This window comes from Salvia hispanica, chromosome 1, assembly GCF_023119035.1.
Source record: "Salvia hispanica cultivar TCC Black 2014 chromosome 1, UniMelb_Shisp_WGS_1.0, whole genome shotgun sequence".
Taxonomy (NCBI): Eukaryota; Viridiplantae; Streptophyta; class Magnoliopsida; order Lamiales; family Lamiaceae; genus Salvia; species Salvia hispanica.
The window spans coordinates 7,876,773-7,901,184 of NC_062965.1; the positions used below are offsets into that span (position 1 = coordinate 7,876,773).

Sequence of the window (24,412 nt, forward strand, 5' to 3'; positions counted from 1 at the left end):
AATAAAATGTGAGTGAATTGAGTTAGTGGAATGTGGGACCTACTTACTATTTATGGTAAAAATAAAGTGTGACTCTTAATTGGGGACGGACCGAAATGGAAAAGTGTGACTCTTAATAGAGGACGGAGGGAGTACTATAAAATTCACGTACTCCTAATATAATGGAAATAAAGTAAATATAACTAGTTATTTTATTTTCCTTTCACATAATTTAAGACTTGCATGTCACTTAATTTTCTTTTATAAAAGTATAAACTTTTATTAATGCGTAAAAGGCATAAAGTTACAAACATTCTTTATCAGTAACGTAATTAACTGAATCTATATTGATTTCCAATCTATAATCTATACAGTAAATCAACTGCTAGTGCCATAAACATGCCCTGATTTTAGGAATCACTCAAAAATCAAAATATTCTAAAGGAGAAATGAATTTTGATAGGTGCATGAATTAAAAAGTTTATACCGTATTTAGATAATTTAATTTAATCTCCCTAGTAAAGACTAAAGAGTAGTCTTCACCTATATATTGTATGTACACGTGTAATTATTTAGCGACCTCTTTCCGAATAATTGGAGAATAGTACAGCCTATGATAAAATTCAATATTGTGGTGCATGTGGAATTGTGGATAATGGATTATTTATCTGTAATTTTTCATAATAAATTAATATTATTATTGTTTATATAGATTACTTATTTGTATTTGAAACGAACTATTGATTTTATCCAATCTCTCTGCATGTCACGTGCTCGTGTCGGTCGCTCACGTGGTACACCTCACATTTTCTGGTTTTTTTATTTTTAAATGTTGGTGACCGTCATTTTCATTAGTTGCAAAATGTTATGAATTTGATTTTTGCAAATTTAATTATTTCGGTATCTTTTATGAAAGTGTTGGTGACCGTCATTTTCGTGAGTTGCAAAATGTTATGAATTTGATTTTCGCAAATTTAATTATTTCGGTATCTTTTTAGTGTAAGGATACTAAAATAGCATTGGTCAAAAGATTATAATCAATAAATGCACTCGGTGAATAGAAAATATTATAGAACTGTGTTTATTTTGAAAGATCTTACTATTATATGAAATGATGCATTACAGAATAGATATAAGAGTCATTCAGTCAATTCACTTGTTAATATTGTGTAAAACAAAAAACTCCTTTCTATTATTGAAAAGAGACATTGAGTTAATTGCTGGCTGATGCTAACAAAGATGGGGCCCACTTAAATTAGGGTGGAATTTCACCATTTTTTGTTTTTTCGTTATAATTAAATTAGTTAGGACTTGTTTGGGCGGCAAGTTTGTTTGACTTGCTCCGCTAGTCTCGGCGCACGCCATTGCGGAGAACTGGGAAGAAGATATGGTTTTCACTAACAGCCAAACACGGTGTTATTTAGAGTGACCACCACAGTGGGACCGCCACGGCGGATGAGCCGCAGCGGGAGAGGAACAGCCGCAAATGCGGCGGTGGAAGAGGCGAAGCGGTGGTCGTGCGGCGGTTCCACGCAGAGGCGGACACATAAATGAGCATTAGTAGGGACTATATTTTCAAAATATTGTTTGAAAACAATTTTCTACGTGATTTAGATTTCTAACAAGAGTTTTAATATAATTATATGTATAAATTATGAATAAATTATAAATTTTTATAAAAAAAATTAAAAATATAAATTCACTAGGGGCTAAAGCCCTGCCCTCTCTCCACATGTGTCCGCCCTTGGTTCTGTGGCGGCCTATTGTGAGCCACTGAGACCGCCGCGGCGGTCAAAAATGCTTTTTTTCCATAATTTAATTTATGATGACAGGAGGATAATTTTTTGTGGCTGTACTGACTAGACGGACAAGTTTTTGTGATTGTGGCGTGGTTGTTACGCCTTATTGTGGACACTCGTATATAGCATCAAGCCACAAACGTAGGATTTTTTAGACAAAATATACAGTTTATTTCATCACGGTATTCCATTTGGTGATAATTCAATACTTTCCGGGACTGTTCCATTTATAAGATTATATCAAAATATTAAATATGTATCATATTTGGTTCATGAATTGAATCTTATAACTAATAGACACTTCATTGTTTAAAATTATACATATGGTTAAGTTTAATAGGTACTCCCTCTGTCCCAGATAATTCGTCTCACTTTAACTGGGCACGAGTTTCAAGAAATGTAATGAAAATTGAGTTTAAAAAGTCAGTAGAATGTGAGTCTTACTTTTACATATTAGTTTTAAAATAAAATGTGAGTAGGAATGAGTTAGTGGAATATGTGGTCTACTACCAAAAATGGTAAAAAGCAAAATGGGACAAACTATGTGGGAAAGACCGAAATGAAAAATGGGAATAAATTATCTAGGACGGAAGGAGTACATAATAGAAAAATAACTAATTTTCAAAACATAACTTTAACCATGAACATATTAACATTGTATATTAAAAAGAGTGAAAATGGTACCTAATCTTTCACTTTTGCACATAAATGATACCAGATCTTTATTTTATACTCCCTCCGTCCCATAAAAATATGTGCACTTTCCATTTTGTCCGTCTAACAAAAATATGTGCATTCTATTTTTGGAAATTTATATCAATTTAATAATATAAGTCTCACCATCCACTAACACTACTTTAACTATCATTCTTCTCCATCTCTCTTACTTTACCAATTTTGTCTTAATTCCTGTGTCATACCCATTGCACCTATTTTTATGAGACAGAGGGAGTATCGTTTTTGGTACCCCGTGACAAAAATAACCATAGGTACCAAACATGTGATTTTTTTGTTATGGAGGATATTTTTGGGAATTTGAATCAAATAGTACCAAACATATTAATTTTGTATATTTAAATTAGAATGAACTACATAAATGGTACCTGATCTTTCACTTTCACACATAAATGATACATGATCTTTATTTTATATCGTTTTGGTACCCCATGACAAAAATAATCCTAGGTACTAAACATGTGATTTTTTTTTGTTATGGGGGATATTTTAGAAATTTCAATTAAATAGTACTCCCTCCGTCCCATAGTAGGTGTCACACTTTCCTTTTTAGTTTGTCCCACAAAAGATGTCACATTTCTTTTTTTGGAAAAAGAGTCCTCTCACATTAATATAAATATATTTTTTTTCTCTCCGAACCTAACACACAAAACAATATCTCCTAAAATCCCGTGCAATTCTCCAAGTGTGCAATCTATTATGGAACAGAGGGGGTACCAAACATGTGATTTTTTCTTCGTCTTTTCTTATTTCTTTTTTTCTTCTTTAGTTTCTTCTTCTTTCTTTTTTCTTCATTTTCTTCTTTCTTTTTAGTATGTTGTCTTCCTTTCTTCTTTCTTTTTTCTCCTTCTTTAGTTTATGTTTCCTCTTGTTTCTTTCTTTATAGTGTTTTATATATACATCTAATTGCATTCATAATATAAATCAAGAACAAAACACATAAAAAATTAATTATTTAAAGTAATTAAATCAATTGATTATTATTTATTAAATTATTTTATACTCAATTTAGGTTGAAAAACAAATTCTCTTTTGACAAGAACCGACTGTGTTACTTTAATGTGAACGACGCCCACAACCAATCTACTTGAGCAAAAGACTTTGATTTTTTTCTTATACATTTAAATATGCAAAACAGCCATTGAATGTACAAACAGAACACATTGTGACATAATAATCTGTTTTACTAATTAAAAAAATAAACGAAGCATATTTAGAATATACAAACACTCGAAAAATGACTTACAATATACAAAACTCTAACAAGATCCACTACTAAAACTAGTGAAATGAAGTGTGACAATTAATATGAGATGGACCAATTACTAATTTAGTTAGGTTAACGTGATTTTGCTTTCACTTTCTAATTTCATTCCAGCACGCTGTTAACCAGCCGTGTCTCGTCCTTATAATTTATCTTTAACATGATTTTGGATGAAGATTTTAAGAGCACCTGCATCGGTGCTCTTTGCATCGAGTCGGTGGCGAGGCGAGCACCTGCTCGCCAGTTTGATTTTGCCGATGAGAAGGTGATGTGGCGGTGTATTATTGACCAACGGCAATGCCGTTGGCATTTTTCTTTTCTTTTTTAAAACAAAATCGAAATATATTAAAAAAAAACAGTTTTAAATAAAAAAAAAATTATTTTCCCACTTTGCAATAAAATTATCCGTTTTTTCTCCACTTTTAACTTATTTTTCATTATTTTTACCCCAAAATTCACATTTTCATCTAAAAATAGCCCCATTTCCACACAATAATTTTTACACCACACTACACAAAACAATTTTCTCATCAATTCTCTCTAAATTCTCTAATCAATTCTCATCTAAATTCTCACTTTTTCACTCTTGCATAAAATGTCTGGGTCCAACGATCACTCCTTCGACTCTCGCGGATGGTGTTAGGTTTGGTATACTGAAAAGCATGTTTCGAGCAAGTTTCGCGCGAATAGAATCTTGCTTGTATACATAAAACTCTACAATCCACTTTTAACCCGATTCAGTATTATTCGAGCAGTCTCGCACGAATAGAATCACTATTATTATTGCATTGTGTTTGCTTGTGCATTTATAAGATGTTTTACAAACATTTAAATGCATAAGAAGTAAACAAAGTCTAAGTCTTTTGCTTAGTAGACCGGTTGTGGGCGTCGTCCACTTTAAGGTAACACGGTCAGATCTATGCAATGCTTTGCAAAAGAAAAAGAAGAATTTCACAACCTAGATAGGCTTTGGCTACCTATTGTGAAAGGTTGCAATGTCAGTCCGCATATTTCTAAGCCTTACTGAAATAAGATGACATTGGTGTGGTATAGCACTGAACGGATCTAACAGCAAGACGTGTCTTTATGATATCTACTGAAAGACTAGGTCTTGATAAAATACTATTTCTTAATCTACATATGTTAGCAATGAGCATACGGTATTGATTATGCACTACTTTGACTTATCAAATGGTGCGGGTTTTTCGCAACCCAATAATCCTGATATATTGGGTAGTGTTGATTAATATCTAGCGGTGCTAGGATTGCTATTATGTTGAATCGTGCGCGAGGTGAGTCTCGTTTGATAATGTCCTCAAGAGGAGCTCGAACAAGGTTTTATTATTCGGAAAACTGGCCAGTTGGAGTTTTATTACTCTATGAATAATAAATAAATGTTTCTTGCTAAGTCCACTCTTGGAATTAATAAGATATTAATTAATTAAGTCCATAGCAGACATTAATTAATTAATGAACATTTATATCTTAAGCGCGGGAAATAAATAATATAAATAACGGAAACCCGGATTACTTGTAATTTCGGATTTGGATGGGGAGAGTTCAATATTACTTCTGTAGTGGCTGCTCGTAATATTCCAATATAAGCTTGTATTAAATTGGGGGTTCAATTTAATTAGTGAAAAGCTAATTGGGGGAGCCCATATCCAAAACCTTCCATAGATCCCTGTCTGGGCCCAAAAGGAACTTAATATAAATAGGAGAATAAAGGAGACAGAGAAATCACAATTTTACTTCTTGTAATTTTCGAAATTTTCGAATATCTCCAGCTGAGGAGAATTTCGAATTCTACTCCCTTTTCTAAAAGGATTTCTTCTGTCTTCTTTATTTAAGTCCTAGTATTTTGATAAGATCAGCCCACCCTGATATCGAGATACAGTTCGGGAACCAGAGAGAAGATCCGTGGTCTAGTATTGAAGATCATCGTGGAGAAGGCGCGAGCAATCGACGATTCTTTGGAGAATCAAATCGGTAACTCTAAACCGTAGAATTCATGTTTTAGGATTTACTTTCTTTGAGCATGAATTATTTGCGTTCTAGCATGCAATTATCTGTTTAACATGTGAATTGATTAATCGCATAATCGGTCAAATAGATCCTACGTCTGATTTATTTGTTTTGTACAAGTCTTCCGCTGTGCAAGGGGCACCAAACCCCAACAGATGGAACCACGAAAGGTTCGGCTCATCGCCATTCTCTAATCCGGATACGGACGGATTTCTCGCCCCCTCCTCAAACCCAAGGTTTGCATATTCCGGATGGCTACCGGCCTTACCCTGTGGACAAGCAAGATGTCGAGGGGCAATACGGGTGGGCTCCTGAAACCGGCACGGGATGGAGCGCCCGGACTCGCCACCGGAGGGCATTTCCAACGCTCCTCCTCCTCCTCGTAGTGTCCGTGTTCGTACTCGTGGCAATACCGGTGATCCCAACGTCAGCATCGACCGACTGGATGGAACCATCGAGCGCAATGAGAGTATGGTGCGCAATGCCATCGGAAGAGCCAACGATAAAATCCAAAAGTTCCAGGGGTATTACCTCTAGGAATAGCGGTCGGCAGAGAGCGGCTCGAGTGAGGTCGACATCATCACGTTCGCCATGTCGACCTACCAATCAATTTAGTACAAACCATTCAGGCATCTCAATGCTTGGCAGGAGGTGCGTAATCATCTGAGGTATAAAGGAGGCGTTGCATCCTCCTCCAGCTCCTCTAGCAAACGATTGAGGTCGGTATACCTATTCGACGAAGGCGAAGATGAGGTGGCTAGCCAGCTTGCCAGAACTCACTTGGATAACCCTGACGTCGGCCCGAGCAGTTCCCAACACTGGCCGCCAGGAAAGAAACAGACGACGGCCAACCGCCGTCGCGCCGCAACCCCATCCGCAACGCGAGCTCCCGCTCCCTTTGTGTGATACACTATTTTTTAGCACTAAATAAACCTGCAAGTATACAGAGTATATATAGTATAGCCAAAGGTCAGTACCGGGATATCAAACACGGGGAAGGCAAACACAAAGTGTCTATCCCCTACTAAGACTCAATTACTATTTGGAAGAACAGAAGGTTTGTGAAAACTTTTGAAAAAAGAAAATATTTCAAAACAGTTAACAACTAAATGCAAGCAAAACACAGAGACAATTGATAGAGATAAGGGAATTCCAGGGATGTGCGTTCACAGTTATAGTTATACAAATTTCAAACTACAATACCCTAGCACAGTTATTACTTTGATAGGACGAGTCACCTAGCTTATGCTCATGCGATGCAAACGTTGATTACAAGATTAGGGTTGTCAATTCTAACACGTAACTCCATAAAGCTCCTAAGACCCTTGAAAAATCTTCACTCTCAATTAACAATGTCGTTTTAAGGGAAGCTAACTGTAGCGTCTACTAAGTGGACCTAACTCGCTAGAACTTTGTCACAGTTATGAAGCAAGTTATATTAAATCATACACAATTGTGTCACTCAATCATGCAGCATCAAGACTAACTTAGAGAAGAAACAAAGTAAAAACAAATGGATATTAAATAGAAAATTGGAATTGTATAACCAAAGTCGTTACTAACACATCCCTAGAATCCTATGAGTTTAGTTACACATAACGAGATAAGCTAAACACATAGATTGAAGGAAAAAAAATTTGAACATAAAACTAAAGAAAATAAAACCCGTAGGTTGAATCCTTGTCGTTCTTGATGTTCTTGAAATCCTTCTCCAACTCTTTGCACAAGTGAAGTACTCTAGCTCTTGATCTCTATGAATTATTTTGCAAGTAGAAGCTCTCTCTTTTTGATGAAGCTTGAGGTCTTATTTATAGGGGAAAGACAATCCTTGTTGTAGAAGGAAAAAATCTTCAAAATATGGTAAATCTTGGAGCAAATCTAGGCATCTCGGATTCGCCGCCTTTCTTCGGTGGGCCGCAGCACCTTGGTCGGCGGTCGCCGCGTTGGAGTCCAGAGAGTCTGTCTCTTCGGCGGCGGACCGCCGCACGACTTCCGGCGGTCGCCGGGTGAGACTTCTCTTCCAAGTGTATTTTCTGAGGCGGACCGCTGCATTGATTTGCTCGCCGGGCGCCGGCGGTCGCCGCACACATTCGCGACGGTCGTCGGTCGCCGTCTGACTCCAGATTTCCAGACTTTGCGTTTTGGCTCCCTTTTTCGACTCAATTATGCACATTTCTCACAAAACACGTCAAAATACCAAAATAGACAAAATATGCAAATAATGGACGTGTAGAGTGACTTTGACATAAAAAACGGACCAAATAACGACCTTAAAATAGTGCAAAATCCGAGCGTATCATTGTGCCGCCTCCACGCCCCAGCAACTCGCTGTGGGCCATTTTGGCTCAAGCCAATATGGCTGATACGTCTCGGATGAGACCCGATCAACTTGATTCACATGTTGCAATGATACGAGTTCTTTAAATTTCCATGAAAATATTTTTTAGGATTTAACTATGTAATTTTTAATTTGTAGGATTTTAATTATGTAATTTTTAATTTTTAGGAGTTTAAGAATGTAATTTTTTTATTTTTTTTTTGTAATTTGTAAATAGTAATTTGGGTATTTTTAATGCATTATAATATTATAGAAATATTTTTAGTAACTGAAGAATTTAAATTTAATAATAGAAATGTGGGACAATGAGCATGCTCTTGCAGAAGAGCATGGATGTGGGTAGTGGCGAAGCCAGAAGTTTTACGATGGGGGCCCAAATTATTGTTAATAGTTATAGGATTTTTTCGATATTCATGACATCAAAAGCTTAATTATTTGATATTTTCAATTTTTACTTAAGTATAATGGATGGAAACGAAATTTTTATGATGTTTAAATATCTTCATAAAAAATATTAACGAAACTTAAATCATAACAAATAGAATAAAATAATTACTATATCTTTAAATTTTTCTAAATATGAGTATAATGATGGAAGAAAACAATTACGAAATGACAAATAATTAAAATGAATATTAGTCCTGGTGTAAAAGAGAACAAATAGAAATTATGTTCCAGAAATTAGAAAGCAAAGAAATACTCCCTCCGTTCCATAGTAATAGAGTTATTTTATCATTTTGGTACGTTCCATAATAATAGAGTCATTTCTCTTTTTAGTAAAAGTCAACACATTTTTCCACACCGATTTTATTCTCTCTTCATCTCTCTATCTTTTTTATTTTCCATTTTACTCTCCCTTTACTTAACCCACCTAACACAATTTTTCTTAATCTTCGTACCGAAAAGAAATGACTACATTACTATAAAACAGAGGGAGTGTAAAATATCCACATTATACTGCATAAATAGAAAAAGAATAAAAAAAAGTTGCATAAATAAAAAGAAGAGAAAAATAAAAGTTGAAAAACGTCACCAGAGGGAACCAAACAGTGGACGTTTACAAAGGAGGCTAAGTTAGCTAACAACTGCGCCATTGACTTTGCATGTTATCATTGGTTTAAGTATTTTAACAAACGGAAATTGGTCCTAATATCATTGACTTTGTACAGATTTTGGTTTTTTTATAAAATTTTGAATTAATACCATCAAATTAGTTTGATATTTTCCACGCTATATCAAGAGTAAAATCCGACTAGCTTATATGACATTTTGAATCCTATTTAGCAGAATTCTTATAAGTGACATATCATGATGGTATATCTATTTGGAATATTAAACGCAATACAACTTATATTTAACAAAATAAAATTCTAAAAATAAAGTAAACAAAATAAATTTAATAAAAACATAAAGAATTCAATTAGAAACACACACTTGTGACGCTACGCTACAAAAATTAAAACACAAAACCTTGTTTCTCTCTTTCACAAACGCTACGAATAAATTTTAGTGAATTTCCTAAAAAATTCTTGGATTGTTGGAGAAATACCAAACTAATCGGAAAGTTCATGATTTATGGCACTAATTGAAAAGTTCATGGAAAAAACCAAAATCTGGGCAAAATTCATATATTAGGGACCAAACTATAAAACTTTAACTATACAAGAGCAACAAAAGAAGGAGAGACTTGCATAACAATTTATTTAATAATTATAACATATAATAACTTCAACTTGTAAAAATATTCTCTTTAAGACAAAGTTGATTTACATTAAAAATAGTCGTTGGAATCTTCCCCTCTTTTTAGCGTGTGTAGCCGTGTAGGTATGACCAATAAAACAGTCTCCAAGGTCCATATCAACAATGAACAACCAATAAAACTCTGCAACTCAAGAGAAAGTCCAGCGTTTGGTTGGTGGGTGAGTTTAAGATAAAGGGGACATGGTATACGGAAAAGTTCATGCATTAATATAAAGAGAGAATTGAAATCACTATATAAATTTTAGGATGGAATCATATAAATTTCAATTTTTATATAAGAGGGGACCGTCGACCGTAAACAAAGTTTAACTGATCCAATTACGTGAATTGAAACTGAAAAATATCTGACCCAACAATATATGAATTTTAAATCTTGATCAGTTTGTCAGAACGGTGGTGTAATTCGGTCAAAGAAAAAAGTTCAACTCCTCCAAAATTCACCTTGAAAGTTAAAAGGCGGATGTTGGCAAAATGAAAATAGGCCATATTTCCTTTTTCATCCGTCCCATAGAAATAATTCATAACCATTTGTGTAAACTTTTTTCTCCTTCTTTTCCCTTTATCATTTATGGGCTCCACACTCCACTACCCAATTTCAACTATTTTTTCTCCTTCTCTCTTACTTGATCAATTACACATTAAAACTCGTGCTGACCACAAATGACCTATTTCTTTGGGACGGAGGGAGTATTATAATAACATCTCACACTAATATAAAGAAAGAATCAAAATCACTATAAAAATCTAATGGACCACTTCTTATACCACCAATTGGTTTCTGATGAATACTATTTTCTCTGTCCACCATTTAAAGAATCATTTTGTCATTTTGGATTGTCCATAATTTATAAAACTATTTTACTTTATTTCACTTTTAGTATGTGAGACCTCACATTTTACTAACTTTTTACACACACAAAATCCAATATATTATAATACTACTAAATGAGTCTTATATTTCACTCACTTTCTCCCTTTACTTTTCTTAAAACCCGTGACAAGTCAAAATATAGTCTTAATATGGTAGACAGAGGGAGTCCTATCATACAATAATTTATTATAATACCGCGTTTGGTTGATGGGTGAAGTTTAAGAGGAAAAGCACAAGCATATGGAAAAGTTCAACAATCGGAGGATTTTGGAGTACATTAAAAATTCGCTATATCACTTTCCTCTCTTATTTATTGTTCATAGCCCATCATCAAGCCAGACACCAAAAAAACTCAATCTACACAACCAAACGGTAAGAAATGCACACTTTGCTATTCTTATTTCATTCTAGAATAATCTCTGTGCAACATGCTAGAATGTATTTGTTCACTTCCAAAATCAAGATTAATTAGACCATAGGTTTGTTGCAGTTGATGTTAATTGCTACTGCTTTTGCTATAGAAAAGCAGATGCCAACTAAGTATGTTTGTTTGTTTGTTTGTTTCAGAGCTTGAAAAATGTTAGAAGTCAGTAGCATCAATGAACTGATTGTGAGCATTGATCAAATGCTCCCTGAATTTTGCGACAAAGCCTCAACTCCATCCATCCACAGAGTCAACGACTGTCTACGCAACACGAATGAGAAGGCGTATGATCCAATGATCATCTCCATAGGGCCGTTGCACCAAGGAAAACCTCACCTCAAAGCCATGGAGCAACACAAAATGAGGTACCTCAAGCAGCTGCTTGTAAACTCTAGTATTTTTTGTACCTACTTTAACACCATAAGGAATATGGAACAAACTGCAAGAGATTTCTACTCAGACGAGATTGAGCTCGATACAAACCAGTTTGTAAAAATGCTACTTCTTGATGGAATCTTCATCATTGAGTTCCTCCGCGAGTACAAACTTGTGGATGGAGGAGGGAGAGTACAGAGAGACGGAAATCCAATCTTTGGTTTCGAATATGTTGTGAGTCATCTCCTTCGTGATCTAATGCTGTTCGAGAATCAAATCCCTATGTTCGTAGTTGAAGCCCTCTTCCAACTCTCCAATCATGATAATACAAAGTTCAAAGATCTAATCTGGCCCTTGACAAAATGTAGTAAAGAATATGTAGCAAGTGCATTATTTCCTAATGATGCTAGGCATCTCCTTGGCCTAGTTCATACTGTCAATTGTTTTTCCTTTGCTCAACTACCCTCGCATAGTAATCATGCGAAACATTGTGAGAAGAAGAACATAAACTCTGTCACGGATCTTAAAGAAGCCGGTATAGTCTTCAAGAAGCCTGAGGTTGAGGGGAAAGATTATAGTTGGTTGGATATCACATTCGAGAATAGGACACTTTACATTCCTGAGTTAGTGATTTCAGATGAGATGGAGTCGTTGTTTAAAAATATGATTGCATATGAATTCTATCTCCCGAGGAGTAGCCCCAAGTACGTAAGTGACTACGCGTATTTCCTGCACTGCCTGGTGAGCAGCACAAAGGATGCAGAGGTGCTGCGACGGTGTGGGGTGATCAGCAACTGGTTGGGCGGGGATGCTAGAGTTTATGAGGTGATAGTCAAATTGGGGACACATGCGTTTAAATCTAGGCGTTTTTCGTATGAGGGTGTTTTCGGTAGCATAAACGAGCACTGTGGGAGAAAGTGGAACAAGTGGATCGCGGTGTTGCGGCGCCACCACTTCAATAATCCATGGACTGTCCTTTCCTTGTTTGCAGCTGCAGTTTTGCTCACGGTTAGCATAGTGCAGATGGTGTTTGCTGTTCTCTCCTTTTATAAGGAAACTTAGTTTTCATTTCATTTCTGCTGCATTTTTTGTTATCAATACTTGTAGTGTAATGACTTTGTCCAAATATATTACCAGACTGCGAAATTGAAATCCATTAAGACCACTAAATAGAGTCCAGATAAACTAAATTTGTAGAGGATAATAAAGTTGAAGCAAGGGATGTGATTTTCTTCTTTATATGGGGATGGGGCATAAAAATTTGAAGGCAAGTGCCAAATGTTAATGTAATATGGCTTGTGAATCTACTTGATTAGTCTGCGACCCATATTTATAATTAAACACACGTCTCTTGATGGCAGTAAAACTCCTCTTCATGCTTATAAAAAATCTCAAAGTCTGACTTTCAACTACCATAAATTTTTATAAATAAAAATTGCTAAATATTGATTTTTCAAATCAATGGAATTTTTTTTTAAAAAAAAAAAACGGCAAATGGTTGGTTATTGAATAGTAATCGGAAATGCCAAAATCGGACGTTTTTGAACTGGAAACCAAAATCGGCAGATGGTCCCTTATTGGGTTGGTTACCGTTCAATCATTTTGGGAACTGGAACCGGCGGTTCTGAACCGAAAACAGTGATTTTTGAACCATGAGCATCTCCATCCCCCCAATATGTGTTCCATTTTGACCTGATATGAGTTAAAAAATGTACAAAATAAGTTGAAAAGGTCAGTGGAATGCGGATCCTACTTTTATATACACTAGTTTAAGTAATAAAATGTTAGTGAAATGAGTTAATGGAATGTGAGGTCTGAGATTTGCAGCGGAAAAATATACTCCCTCTGCCCCATTAGAAATGCAACGTTTTCCTTTTTGGGTTGTCCAACTAAAAATGAAACGTTTTTTTTTTAAATGGAAACATAATTCTCTCTACTTTTCTCTCTCTCTCTCTTACTTTACTCTCTCTTCATTAACTCACAAAAAAACACTGCATAAAATCCCGTGCCAAAAACCAAGTGTTTCATATTTATTGGGACGGAGGACCAAAACTATTCGCACAAATAGATGTTGCATATATAAAACTTGAATTCAATCATGCCTTGATATAATTGATATCCTAAACATGCATTCTACGGAGATAATTTGGTACCTTGTTGATTCTCCAAAGAATCGAAGTTGCTTGCTACTTCTCCATGTGATGGTTTTGTGTACTTAACCACAGATCTTAGAGTGTGCTAAGCTTATCAAAAATATATAGGTCTTGAATAAATAAGAGAGAAAATTCCAATACAATATAGAAGTAATATTTTCGATCCATATGCGTGCAGAGTTGGGACGAAAATTTGACGGACACTAATGATTATGTCTCTCATCTATTCACCTATTTATAAAGTTATGTTGGGTCAGTCAATGATCTATGGAGGTTTAGATATGGGCCACACCTATTTGGTTCTAAGTAATTAAGTTGAGCCACAATTTAATTCAAGCCCAAATAGAATTTTATTATCAGCCACTACATCACTACAGTAAAATAATATTGACTGTCCATCCAAATATGAAATTACAAGTAAGCTGAGCTTCCACTTTAATTTAAATACTTCTTACGCTTAAGATATAAATATCTATTAATTAATTGAAGTTTGCCATTGATTTAATTAATTAATAATCTATCTGATTCTTAAAAATGAAAATGACACGGGTTTTAATTCGAAATTGGTAAAATGAGACTGACGAAGAGAAAAATGGATAAAGTAAGAGAGAAGAAGACAAAAAAATAGTTAAATTAAATTAGTGGATTGTCTATTTTTTATGAAACATATAGAATATCTTTTATTTCCACTAGTGGACCTAGTTTGAAATTCTTATTATTGTTCATGGAATAAATTCCCACTTGCCGTTTTCTGTATAATAAAACTTTATTTCAAACTCCTCTTCGGGACATTATCGAACTAGCGTCATCTGGTGTGCGATACAATATAATAACACTCCTTGCACCGCTAGATATTGATCGCTACTACCCAAAGTATCAAGATTCTTGGATTACGAAAAATCCGCACTTTTTGATAAATCAAAGTAATACATAATAAATATCGTATGTTCAAAGCTAAATTTATTGATTAAGAAATGGAGTAATAATCATTGAGACCTCTTCTTTATGGTAAAAGTGAAATATGACTCTTATTCTGGGACAGACCGAATGGAAAAATATGACTCTTATTATGGGACGGAGGGAGTAGTAATCATCGAGATCTCTTCTTTCAGTAATCAGCAAAAAGACTTGTTTAACTATTAGATTCGTTCTGTGTTATACCACACCGGTATCATTAATTTCATTAACACTAGGAAATATGCGGACTAACACTGCAACCTTTTGTGATTAGATAGTCAAGGACTATCTAGGTTGTGAAATACAATTTCTCATTTTTCAAGAGCCGACTGTAATACCTTAATGTGAACGACGCTCACAACTAGTCTACTTGAGCAAAAGACTTTGACTTATTTGTTTCTTTTACATTTTTATATGCAAAACATCCATTAAATGTACAAACATAACACATTACGACAAAATAATTTATTTTACTAATTGAAAACAAAACATTTTTACAATATATAAACACTCGAAAAATGATTTACAGTATACAAAACTCTTACAAGATTAGACCTGCCCAAGGTTTACCGAACCGGCAGTTAAAACCGAAACCGTAACCGCCGGTTACGGTTCCGAACCGAAACCGTGAGAATTTACCCGAATCGAAACCGTCAAATTTTGAACCGTGGTTCAGTTCAGGTTCAAAATATTTCGAACCGAAACCGTGTCGGAATCGCCGGTTTCAAACCGGAACCGCGAAAAATCGCCGGAAAACCGTGAAATCAAGCCGGACCCGCAAAAAATCGATGGTTCGGAACCGTGAAAAACCGTAAAAAACCGCCTAAAAACCATCGGTTTGGAACCGAAACCGAAACCGGCTATTTTGGAACCGGAATCGTAACCGCAACCGCGAAACACTCTCGCGGTTCGCTTCTGGTTCAATAATTTCCAAAACCAGAACCGGCGGTTCCGAACCGTCACCGCCAGTTCCTGAACCGTGGGCACCTCTATACAGGATCCACTACTAAACTAGTAAAAAAATAGTAAGGCAATTAATATAGGACGGACCGAAATGAAAAACTGAGACACATCGTGACGGACAGAGGGAGTAGTATATTATGAGTTACGACATAAATATTTATGTACGTCGTGTAAATTTGGTTTCCCAAAAACATTGACTAATGCATCGGGTAATACCTGATTGAGTTACCTAATTATTCTCTCCCTTCCCCATTAATTGGAACCAAATTCATATTTCGTCCGTCCCCAATTAATTGACACATTTAGTTTTCACTACTTTTGGTAATTGACTTCAAATTTCATTAACTCATTCCACTCCATTTTATTATAAAACTAATACTCCATCCGTCTCATTAAATATGAAACATTTGAGAATCGGCATGAGATTTTATGTAGTGTTATTTTGTGAGTTAATGAAGAGATGGTAAAGTAAGAGAGATGGAAAAGTGGAGATATAGTTGTTTTCATTTTAGGAAATATTTCATTTTTAATAGGACAATTTAAAAAGGAAAACGTTTTATTTTTAATGGAACAGAGATAATATAAAAGTAGGATGACATTCTACTAACTTTTTACACCCACTTTCCACTATAAATCTTAAAATCCGTGTCAAGTCAAATAGTGTCAATTAATGGGGGACGCATGGAGTACTAATTTAGTTAGGTTTTGCAGCTTTAAACCGTGTTTCGTCTTTAAACGGTGCAGCGGCGTCGGATTGTCGAGAACTCAGATACATGCTTTATTTGATGTGTACATGTTCTTGTTCAAATGCTTTTAATTTTTAAGTTATGTTGTTGAATTTGTTGTTGTTATGATTCTTAAATTGATTTGTGTGATACTGTATTTGCTTTCTATTGAATTTGAATTAGTGCACCCTTTCTCTTTGAAACAAGGATTCTAACAAGAATTTTGCTATCTCAAAAGGTTTATTATGGCGTTTTCATGGAGAACGTAACTGCCACCACTAGTTTGATCTCTCAGTATGTTATACTAATTTTTGAATTATGCAATTCGTAAATTATGTAACAGTAGTAGTTTAGAGGCCCTCCAATAGACAAAAATAGAAAAGTTTAACCAATATTGAGAAACGATTGTTCGAAGACAAAAGAGTCGAATAAGCAATTAATACCGTGTTTGGGTGGTGGGTATTATTAGGAAAGGGACAAACCATAAAACCTTAACCACACAAGAGCAACAAAAGAAGGAGAGAGTTGCATGAAAATTTATTAATTACTCTCTCCGTCCCACAAGAATATGCACTATTTCCTTATTAGTTCGTCTCATAAGAATATTCTCTTTCTAATTTTGGAAAGTCTTTTATCTCTAATGAGGTGGGATCCTTCTCCACTAACAATATTTTAGTTACATTAAAATCTATGTCGAACCCAAAGTGCATATTCTTTGGAGACTGGGGGAGTATAATATAGTACTAGTACTATAATAACTACAACTTGTAAAAATATTCGCTTAGGAAGTTGATTCACATTAAAAAACAGTCGTTGGCATCTCCCCCACTTATATTAGCGTGTCTAGGTATGAGTCTGGAAATAAAAAAATACTAAAAAAATGGTTGACCAATAACACAGTCTTCAAGGTCCATATGAAAACTCTGCAAATCTAGAGAAAAACCAACCCGGGAAAATGTCATATGGAGTATAATTTATTAAGACAGCGTTTTGTTGGTGGGTGAAGTTTAAGAGGAAAGGGACAAGGTGTATGGAAAAGTTCAAATGTTTGTGTACATTAATTCACTTTTTCCTCCATTTATTCTTCATAGCTCAACAATACATCAAGCCACAGACCAAAAAACACAATCTACAAATTACAAAACAGTAAGAAATGCATACTCCACTTTGTAATTAGTATTTCATATTTGTCATGTTTTATGACGTCACTAGTAGAATAATCTCTATGTCCACAATCAAGATTAATTAGACCATATGTTTGTTACATGGTATCCATATATAGCTTTATTTGCTAACTCAAGTATGTTTGTTTGTTACAGAGTTTGAAAAATGTCAGAATTCAAAAGCAGTAATAAGCTGAGTGTCGACATTGATCAAATGCTCCGTGGGTTTTGCTACACAGCCACAACTCCGTCCATCTACAGAGTCAACGACTGCCTACGCAACACCAGCGAGAAGGCGTATGATCCAATGATCGTCTCTATAGGGCCGCTGCATCGAGGAAAACCCAACCTTGAAGCCATGGACTACCACAAAATGAGGTACCTCAAGCAGCTACTTGGAAACCCCTTTCCTGTTGAAATCTACGTGAACACGATAAGGAACGTGGAACAAACTGCAAGAAATTTCTACGCACAACAAGAGATTGCTCTCGTCGATGCAGACCAGTTTGCAAAAATGCTGCTTCTCGATGGCATCTTCATCATTGAGTTCCTCCGCGAGTACTCAGATGTAGATGGAGGGGGAATACAGAGAGACGGAAATCCTATCTTTGGATCCGAATATATTGTGAGTCATCTCCTTCATGATCTGATGCTGTTTGAGAATCAAATCCCTATGTTTGTTGTTGAAGCCCTCTTCCAACTCTCCAATCATGATAATAATACAGAGTTCAAAGATCTAATCTGGCCATTGACAAAATGTAGTAAAAAAGATGTGGCAAATGCATTATTGCCTAATGATGCTAGCCATCTCCTTGGCCTAGTTCATTCTGTCAAATGTTTTTCTTTTGCTCTACTATGCTCGCATGAGAAAGGTTGGAAGGAGGAGAAGAACATAAACTCTGCCACGGATCTCAAAGAAGCCGGTATAGTCTTCAGGAAGAAGGCCGCGGGGAAAGATTGTAGTTGGTTGGATATCACATTCAAGAACAGGACGCTTTACATTCCTGAGTTGATGATTTCAGATGAGACAGAGTCGTTGTTTAAAAACATGATTGCATATGAATTCTATCTCCCGGGGAGTAGCCCCAAGTACGTGACTGACTACGTGTTTTTCCTGCACTGCCTGATGAGCAGCACCAAGGATGTGGAGGTGCTGCGACGGTGTGGGGTGATCAGCAACTGGATGGGAGGGGATGCTAGAGTTTATAATGTGATAGTGAGATTGGGGACGCACGCGTTTAACTCTAGGTATTTTTCGTATGGGGGTGTTTTCGATAGCATAAACGAGCACAGCGGGCGAAAGTGGAACAAGTGGATCGCGGTGCTGAGGCGACACCACTTGAATAATCCATGGACTTTCCTTTCCTTGGTTGCAGCTGCAGTGTTGCTCTCGCTTACCATGGTGCAGACGGTGTTTGCTGTTCTCTCCTTTCGTAAGCCAACTTAGTTTTCATTTCATTTCTGCTGCATTTTTTGTTACAAAACACTGTATTGAAGTTCGTAGTTCTGGATTGGGAATTAGTTAGTATTTGATCACAACCCTTAATTTTATGTGTAATATCTTATTTTTTTAATCATGTTGAAGTACATAAGTATGTAAAAGTATTTTGAGTTTGATAGTTAGGTTTAATTGTTTTAGTTGACTTGCTATTCTTGTTTATGACATGGATTCAAGTTTACACTAAACAATATTTCCAATCTAGTGTTATGAAATTGATACATTACCTTCAGCATAGATGTCTTCATCTATGAAGAAGATTGATTTTTCATTTCACATATATTACACAAAGTCAAATAGGATCCATTTGTCCAATTAAAATTTGTGTATTAGAAGATGTTGTATATGTTGTAGGTGGCCATCCCTTCCGAGCAGCTAATACTCCTAGTTGATTGTGGTGGCGATGTTTCGAATCTTGAATGATTATTGAATCCATCCTCATTGCTTATATACTTTAATGGTATTTCCAATCTTGAACATTTGAAACTTGAACTTAAAAGATGATTTCTCTTAACAAGTTTATAACATGTGGAATATATCAAATCATATCTTAGACAATATTGAAAAGATAGAGCTAATTCGTAAAATATCTAAACATACTAATATACTCGTATCACACTAAGCCAAGCTTGGACCCGCTTCATTTTATCGATGAGCTGGGCCTGAGCTGGGCCGAGCTTAGAACATCACATCCCTTGCTCCAACTATATTATCCTCCACAAATTTAGTTTATCATATCTGAACAATACTCACTTCACTTCACATATATTTTTGGACAAAGTCATTACACAGCAAGTATTGATAACAAAAATTGCAGCAGAAATAAAAAGACAACTAAGATTCCTTATAATAGGAGGTAACAGTAAACACTGTCTGCACAATGGTAGCCGTGAGCAAAACCACAGCTGCAACCAAGGAAAGGATAGTCCATGGATTATTGAAGTGGTGGCGCCTCAACACCGCGATCCACTTGTTCCACTTCTTCTCACAGTGCTCGTGTATGCCATCGAAAACACCCTCATACGAAAACACCCTAGAGTTAAACACATTAGTCCCCAATCTGTCTACCATCTCATAAACTCTAGCATCCCCACCCAACCAGTTTCTGATCACCTCACACCGTCGCAGCACCTCCACATCCTTGGTGCTTCTCATCAGGCAGTGCAGGAAAAACACGTAATCACTTACGTACCTGGGCCTACTCCCCGAGAGATAGTACTCATGTGCAATCATGTTTCTAAACAACGACTCCGTTTCATCTGAAATCATCAACTCAGGAATGTAAAGCGTCCTCTTCTCGAATGTGATATCCAACCAACCACAATCTTTCCCCTCAACCTTAGGCTTCTTCTTGAAGACTATACCGGCTTCTTTAAGATCTGTGGCAGAGTTTATGTTTTTCTTCTCCTCCCAACGTTTCTCATGCGTCCGTAGTTGAGCAAAGGAGAAACATTTGACAGAATGAACTAGGCCAAGCAGATGCTTAGGCTTATCATCATCATTAGCCATTATTGCACGTGGCACATCATGGCATCCTGTCAAGGGCCAGAATAGATCCTTGAACTCTTGCTTATCATCCCTATTCGAGAGGTGGAACAGGACTTCAACAACAGACAAAGGGATTTGATTCTCGAACAGCACCAGATCACGAAGGAGATGACTCACAATATATACGGAATCAAAGATGAGATTTCCGACTCTCCTGACTCTCCCTCCGTCCACAACTTTGTACTCGCGGAGGAACTCAACGATGAAGATGCCATCAAGAACTAGCATGTCCAAAAACTCGTTGTCACTGAGCCCAATCTCTTCCGCGTAGAAAGCTCTTGCTTTTTTTACCTCACTCCTTATGGCATCCTTGTACATATCAACATGCCCAGAGTTTCCAAGCAGCTTCTTGAGGTACCTCACTTTGTGTTGCTCCATGGCTTTGAGGTGGGATTTTCCGCGGTGCAACGGCCCTATGGAGATGATCATTGGGTCATACGCCTTCTCGTTGGTGTAGCGTAGGCTGTCGCGTAGGCTGTCGTCCACTCTGTAGATGGTTGGAGTTGAAACACCATTCCCAAGTTGATCAATGTTGACATGGAATTCTGACATTTTTCAAGATCTGAAACAAACATAATTGAGTTAGCATCTGTTTTCTTTAACAAGCTTATGGACACCATCACCATACGAATGGTGTTAAAAAGAATAACAAAGTATGCATTTCTTACAGATTGGTTTGTAGATTGAACAACAAAGTAGATATTTTTTTTTGTGGTTGATGTTGGGATTGAAGAATAAATAGGGTGACATGGTTGACGAGGTCAACTTAATTAGAGGGGAAGTTTACACCAACATGCATATGGCAACATCGTCCTATTGTATTGTTATATACTTTTCCATATGCTGTGTTACCCGTGTCCCTTTCCTTTTAAACTCCCTCAACAACTAAACGCGTTTTTTTAAACTTATTATGTGACATTTTCCCGATTGAACTTCTCTTCGTGGAATTTCTTTTTCTATTAATTGGTACTGGTTAAACTCAGCACGAGCTTTAAGAAATATAGTAAAATTTGAATCGTACTTTTATATATTTTTTATAATAAAATGTGAGTTAAATGAGTTAGTGAAATGTGAGGTCCATTATTAAAAATAGTAAAAAGTAAGGATGGATGAAAAATGAAATTGGTGCCAATTAATGAGAGAAGAGAGTATTATTCTATCCAAAAATCTATTACTAATAAGAAGAATAGCTAATTTGATTTATATAATGGTTTCAATATTTTATTTACGGTGAATGGGATATTGCCATAATTATTTTTTGTTTCATTTTGCCTACTCTCTCCCACGTCAAATCTTTAAGGTGAACTTTAGAGAGGTTGAAGCCCATATATACCAATGATCGGTTATTTTTCAGTTAAATCTAGATATATAATTGATCAATTAAATTTATCTCATAATCGGCGACCCACTATGATACTACGATAGAAATTCATAAAGTTCAATACTAAAACTAATTGAAGGAGGAGGGATTTATATAGAGTAATAGTTTTAGTTCTCTATTTACACTTAGAAATATTATTATGATGATTTGTTTTTCATTTTGCCAACCTCTCTGTCTTCAAATCATTATTTCTTTGGAAGTGAACAAATACACTCTACATATAAGCCATTGGACACCATTACCATGAGTCCATGACTGCAGATAGTTTAAAAACTGTAATAAACACATGGTCAAATTAATCTTGATTTTGGAAGTAACAAAACATTAAACAAAAGAGACTATTCTACTAGTGACATACTATAATAATTTTTCTTTTTTCTTTCTTCAACTAGACAAGTGTGTATTAAGAATAACAAAGACTTAGCTTCGTCGTAGATTAAGCTGCACAGGTTTATTGGTTTCTGATTGTTATGGACCTTGGAGAAGTGTTCCATCGGTCAACAATATATTTTATTCTTTCTTCATCCCACAAAAATACGTGCATTTGAATTGATTAGAAAATTAATACACAATTGATAAAGTAAGAGAGATGAGAAAAAGAGTTTTATAGCAGTGTTAGTGGATATAGTGACTCACATTATTTTATCTATTAATTTTTTTCTGTTCATTTATTATTTTTTTATTCTTTTATGTCTATACATGAAATTACTCGTTGGGTAGTTTGGTCAGTTCATTTATTTTGTCCACTTTTGTCATTTAGGTCTATCTGCGAAATGTTGTCCACTTTGCTCTTTTTTTTTTTTTTTTTAGTAAATGGAGCTTACTTTCCACTAATTTATCACCCTCACATTCTAATATAAAACTAGTATATGAAATAGGAACTCACATTTCTCTAACTTTTTCCGTTCATTTTCTATAAAATCCGTGCATAGTCAAATACGAATAACATGTCGCGAACGGAGGGAGTAAGAAAAGAATAAAAGTAGAAAATAAAAAAAATAAAAAAATAAAAAATCCGCTAAAATAGGTCGAATGTCCCAATCTCATATTTTAAAAGAAGTACAAATTTAATCCCAAATTGTGAATTATATCCATATTTTACACATAGATATGTTATCAACTATACATTTTTAATATGGCATGGAAACTTTCTATCTTTGTTTGTCTTTTAGTAATATTTTCATGCCATTACATTTTCTTTCCAACTCTGACAACAGCCCCTCACACAATCACAACCACAAAAACTAACAGTGTGCTCGATCATCATACAACACCCGCTCAATATACTCTACTCCACCTGATAATTTGGAGATATTATTTTTATGGTAAAATATCTATTTTTTTTATTTAGAGGCCAATATATATGTTTTTTTTGCATTAGAACTTATTTATAAAGTAAGATAGTTTTGACATGTAAGATTTAAAAAAAGGGATTCACTATTTTTCATAGAATAGTCGAAGGATGAGCATGTAACCAACTAAGTTGGTTTTTCTCATTGAGGGGTCACAAAACCTTAACTTTGAAGTTTACTTAGTCCACAGACTTTGGCGCCAAAAATGAATATCTAAACAGAAATTTCTTACCATGACCTTAAGATTTCTAAATGAAACACTACCTCTATCCTTCAAAAGAAGAAACTATTTTAATTTTTTTTCTCTTAAAATTAAAATCTTTTTATTTTGTGATTTTTTTTTTTTAATCTTAGATTAAACTTACCCTCCACTATCACGGCCTATGTTATGCAAGCAATTTTCCATATGTTATGGAAAGCCCTGCAAACGAAAATCACCATTGTTTTGATGCTTCAGTCAATTACCATAACCAGCTTGTTGATACGCCAGTGATGGATAGCTCAAATCAAATCAACTATATGGTACAAGAAAAGGGTCATTTTTGTTGGGACGGAGGGAGTACTTTAAGGTGGTGTTCGATTTTCTAGATGAATTAGTAACAAGATATAACTTAGTGTTAAGTTGTGAGATTATTTTAGTTGGTGGGGTTGACTGTGACTAATTATCACATGATTATCCATCTAAGATTGAGTTATGGGATTCAATCTTATGAAACAAGCACACTACATATTTAATCACGAGATACAATCTTACAAACTGAACATCCTTTAATAGTATTTCCAATCTTGTGCAATACCTTTCACATTTGACACTTCAACAACTAAGCCTAGCTCGGACCTGTTTCATTTTATCGATGAGCTGGCCGGGCCTGACCTGGGCTGAGCTGGGCTAAATCAGTTGATAAGTCTTGCCCCAAATCAGTTGAGCTTCTTCATTTTATCGATAAGCCAAATCAGTTGATAAGCCTGTATGTTATTCTCCCAATGTTCTCATGATTTCTATATGCGAGCAAAGGAAAAACATTCGACAGAATGAACTAGGCCAAGGAGATGCCTAGAATCATTAAGCAATGATGCATTCGGCACAATATTAGGCAATGA

General features: G+C 35.5%; 3 protein-coding genes across 3 annotated transcripts; 2 read left to right on the forward strand and 1 right to left on the reverse strand.

Annotated features, from left to right (window-relative positions):
- The first annotated feature begins 11,060 nt into the window (after positions 1–11,060).
- LOC125202600 (UPF0481 protein At3g47200-like) lies at positions 11,061–12,644 on the forward strand. Its single transcript, XM_048101037.1, has 2 exons — positions 11,061–11,144; positions 11,340–12,644. Exon 2 carries the CDS (start codon positions 11,350–11,352, stop codon positions 12,631–12,633), a length of 1,284 nt encoding a protein of 427 aa, XP_047956994.1. The 5' UTR covers positions 11,061–11,144; positions 11,340–11,349; the 3' UTR covers positions 12,634–12,644.
- A 4,739-nt stretch (positions 12,645–17,383) lies between these two features.
- Positions 17,384–19,204, forward strand: LOC125202499 (UPF0481 protein At3g47200-like). Its single transcript, XM_048100902.1, has 2 exons — positions 17,384–17,515; positions 17,689–19,204. Exon 2 carries the CDS (start codon positions 17,699–17,701, stop codon positions 18,977–18,979), a length of 1,281 nt encoding a protein of 426 aa, XP_047956859.1. The 5' UTR covers positions 17,384–17,515; positions 17,689–17,698; the 3' UTR covers positions 18,980–19,204.
- Positions 19,205–19,767: 563 nt separating this feature from the next.
- LOC125207156 (UPF0481 protein At3g47200-like) lies at positions 19,768–21,372 on the reverse strand. The gene is made up of 2 exons (XM_048106382.1): positions 21,247–21,372; positions 19,768–21,140 (listed from the first exon to the last, which is right to left on the reverse strand). Exon 2 carries the CDS (start codon positions 21,128–21,130, stop codon positions 19,865–19,867), a length of 1,266 nt encoding a protein of 421 aa, XP_047962339.1. The 5' UTR covers positions 21,131–21,140; positions 21,247–21,372; the 3' UTR covers positions 19,768–19,864.
- Positions 21,373–24,412: the final 3,040 nt, after the last annotated feature.

Bases quoted from the DNA above. Each gene is read 5' to 3' on its own strand.
- LOC125202600 (XM_048101037.1), top strand. From the start codon at position 11,350: ATGTTAGAAGTCAGTAGCATCAATGAACTGATTGTGAGCATTGATCAA.
- LOC125202499 (XM_048100902.1), top strand. From the start codon at position 17,699: ATGTCAGAATTCAAAAGCAGTAATAAGCTGAGTGTCGACATTGATCAA.
- LOC125207156 (XM_048106382.1), bottom strand. From the start codon at position 21,130: ATGTCAGAATTCCATGTCAACATTGATCAACTTGGGAATGGTGTTTCA.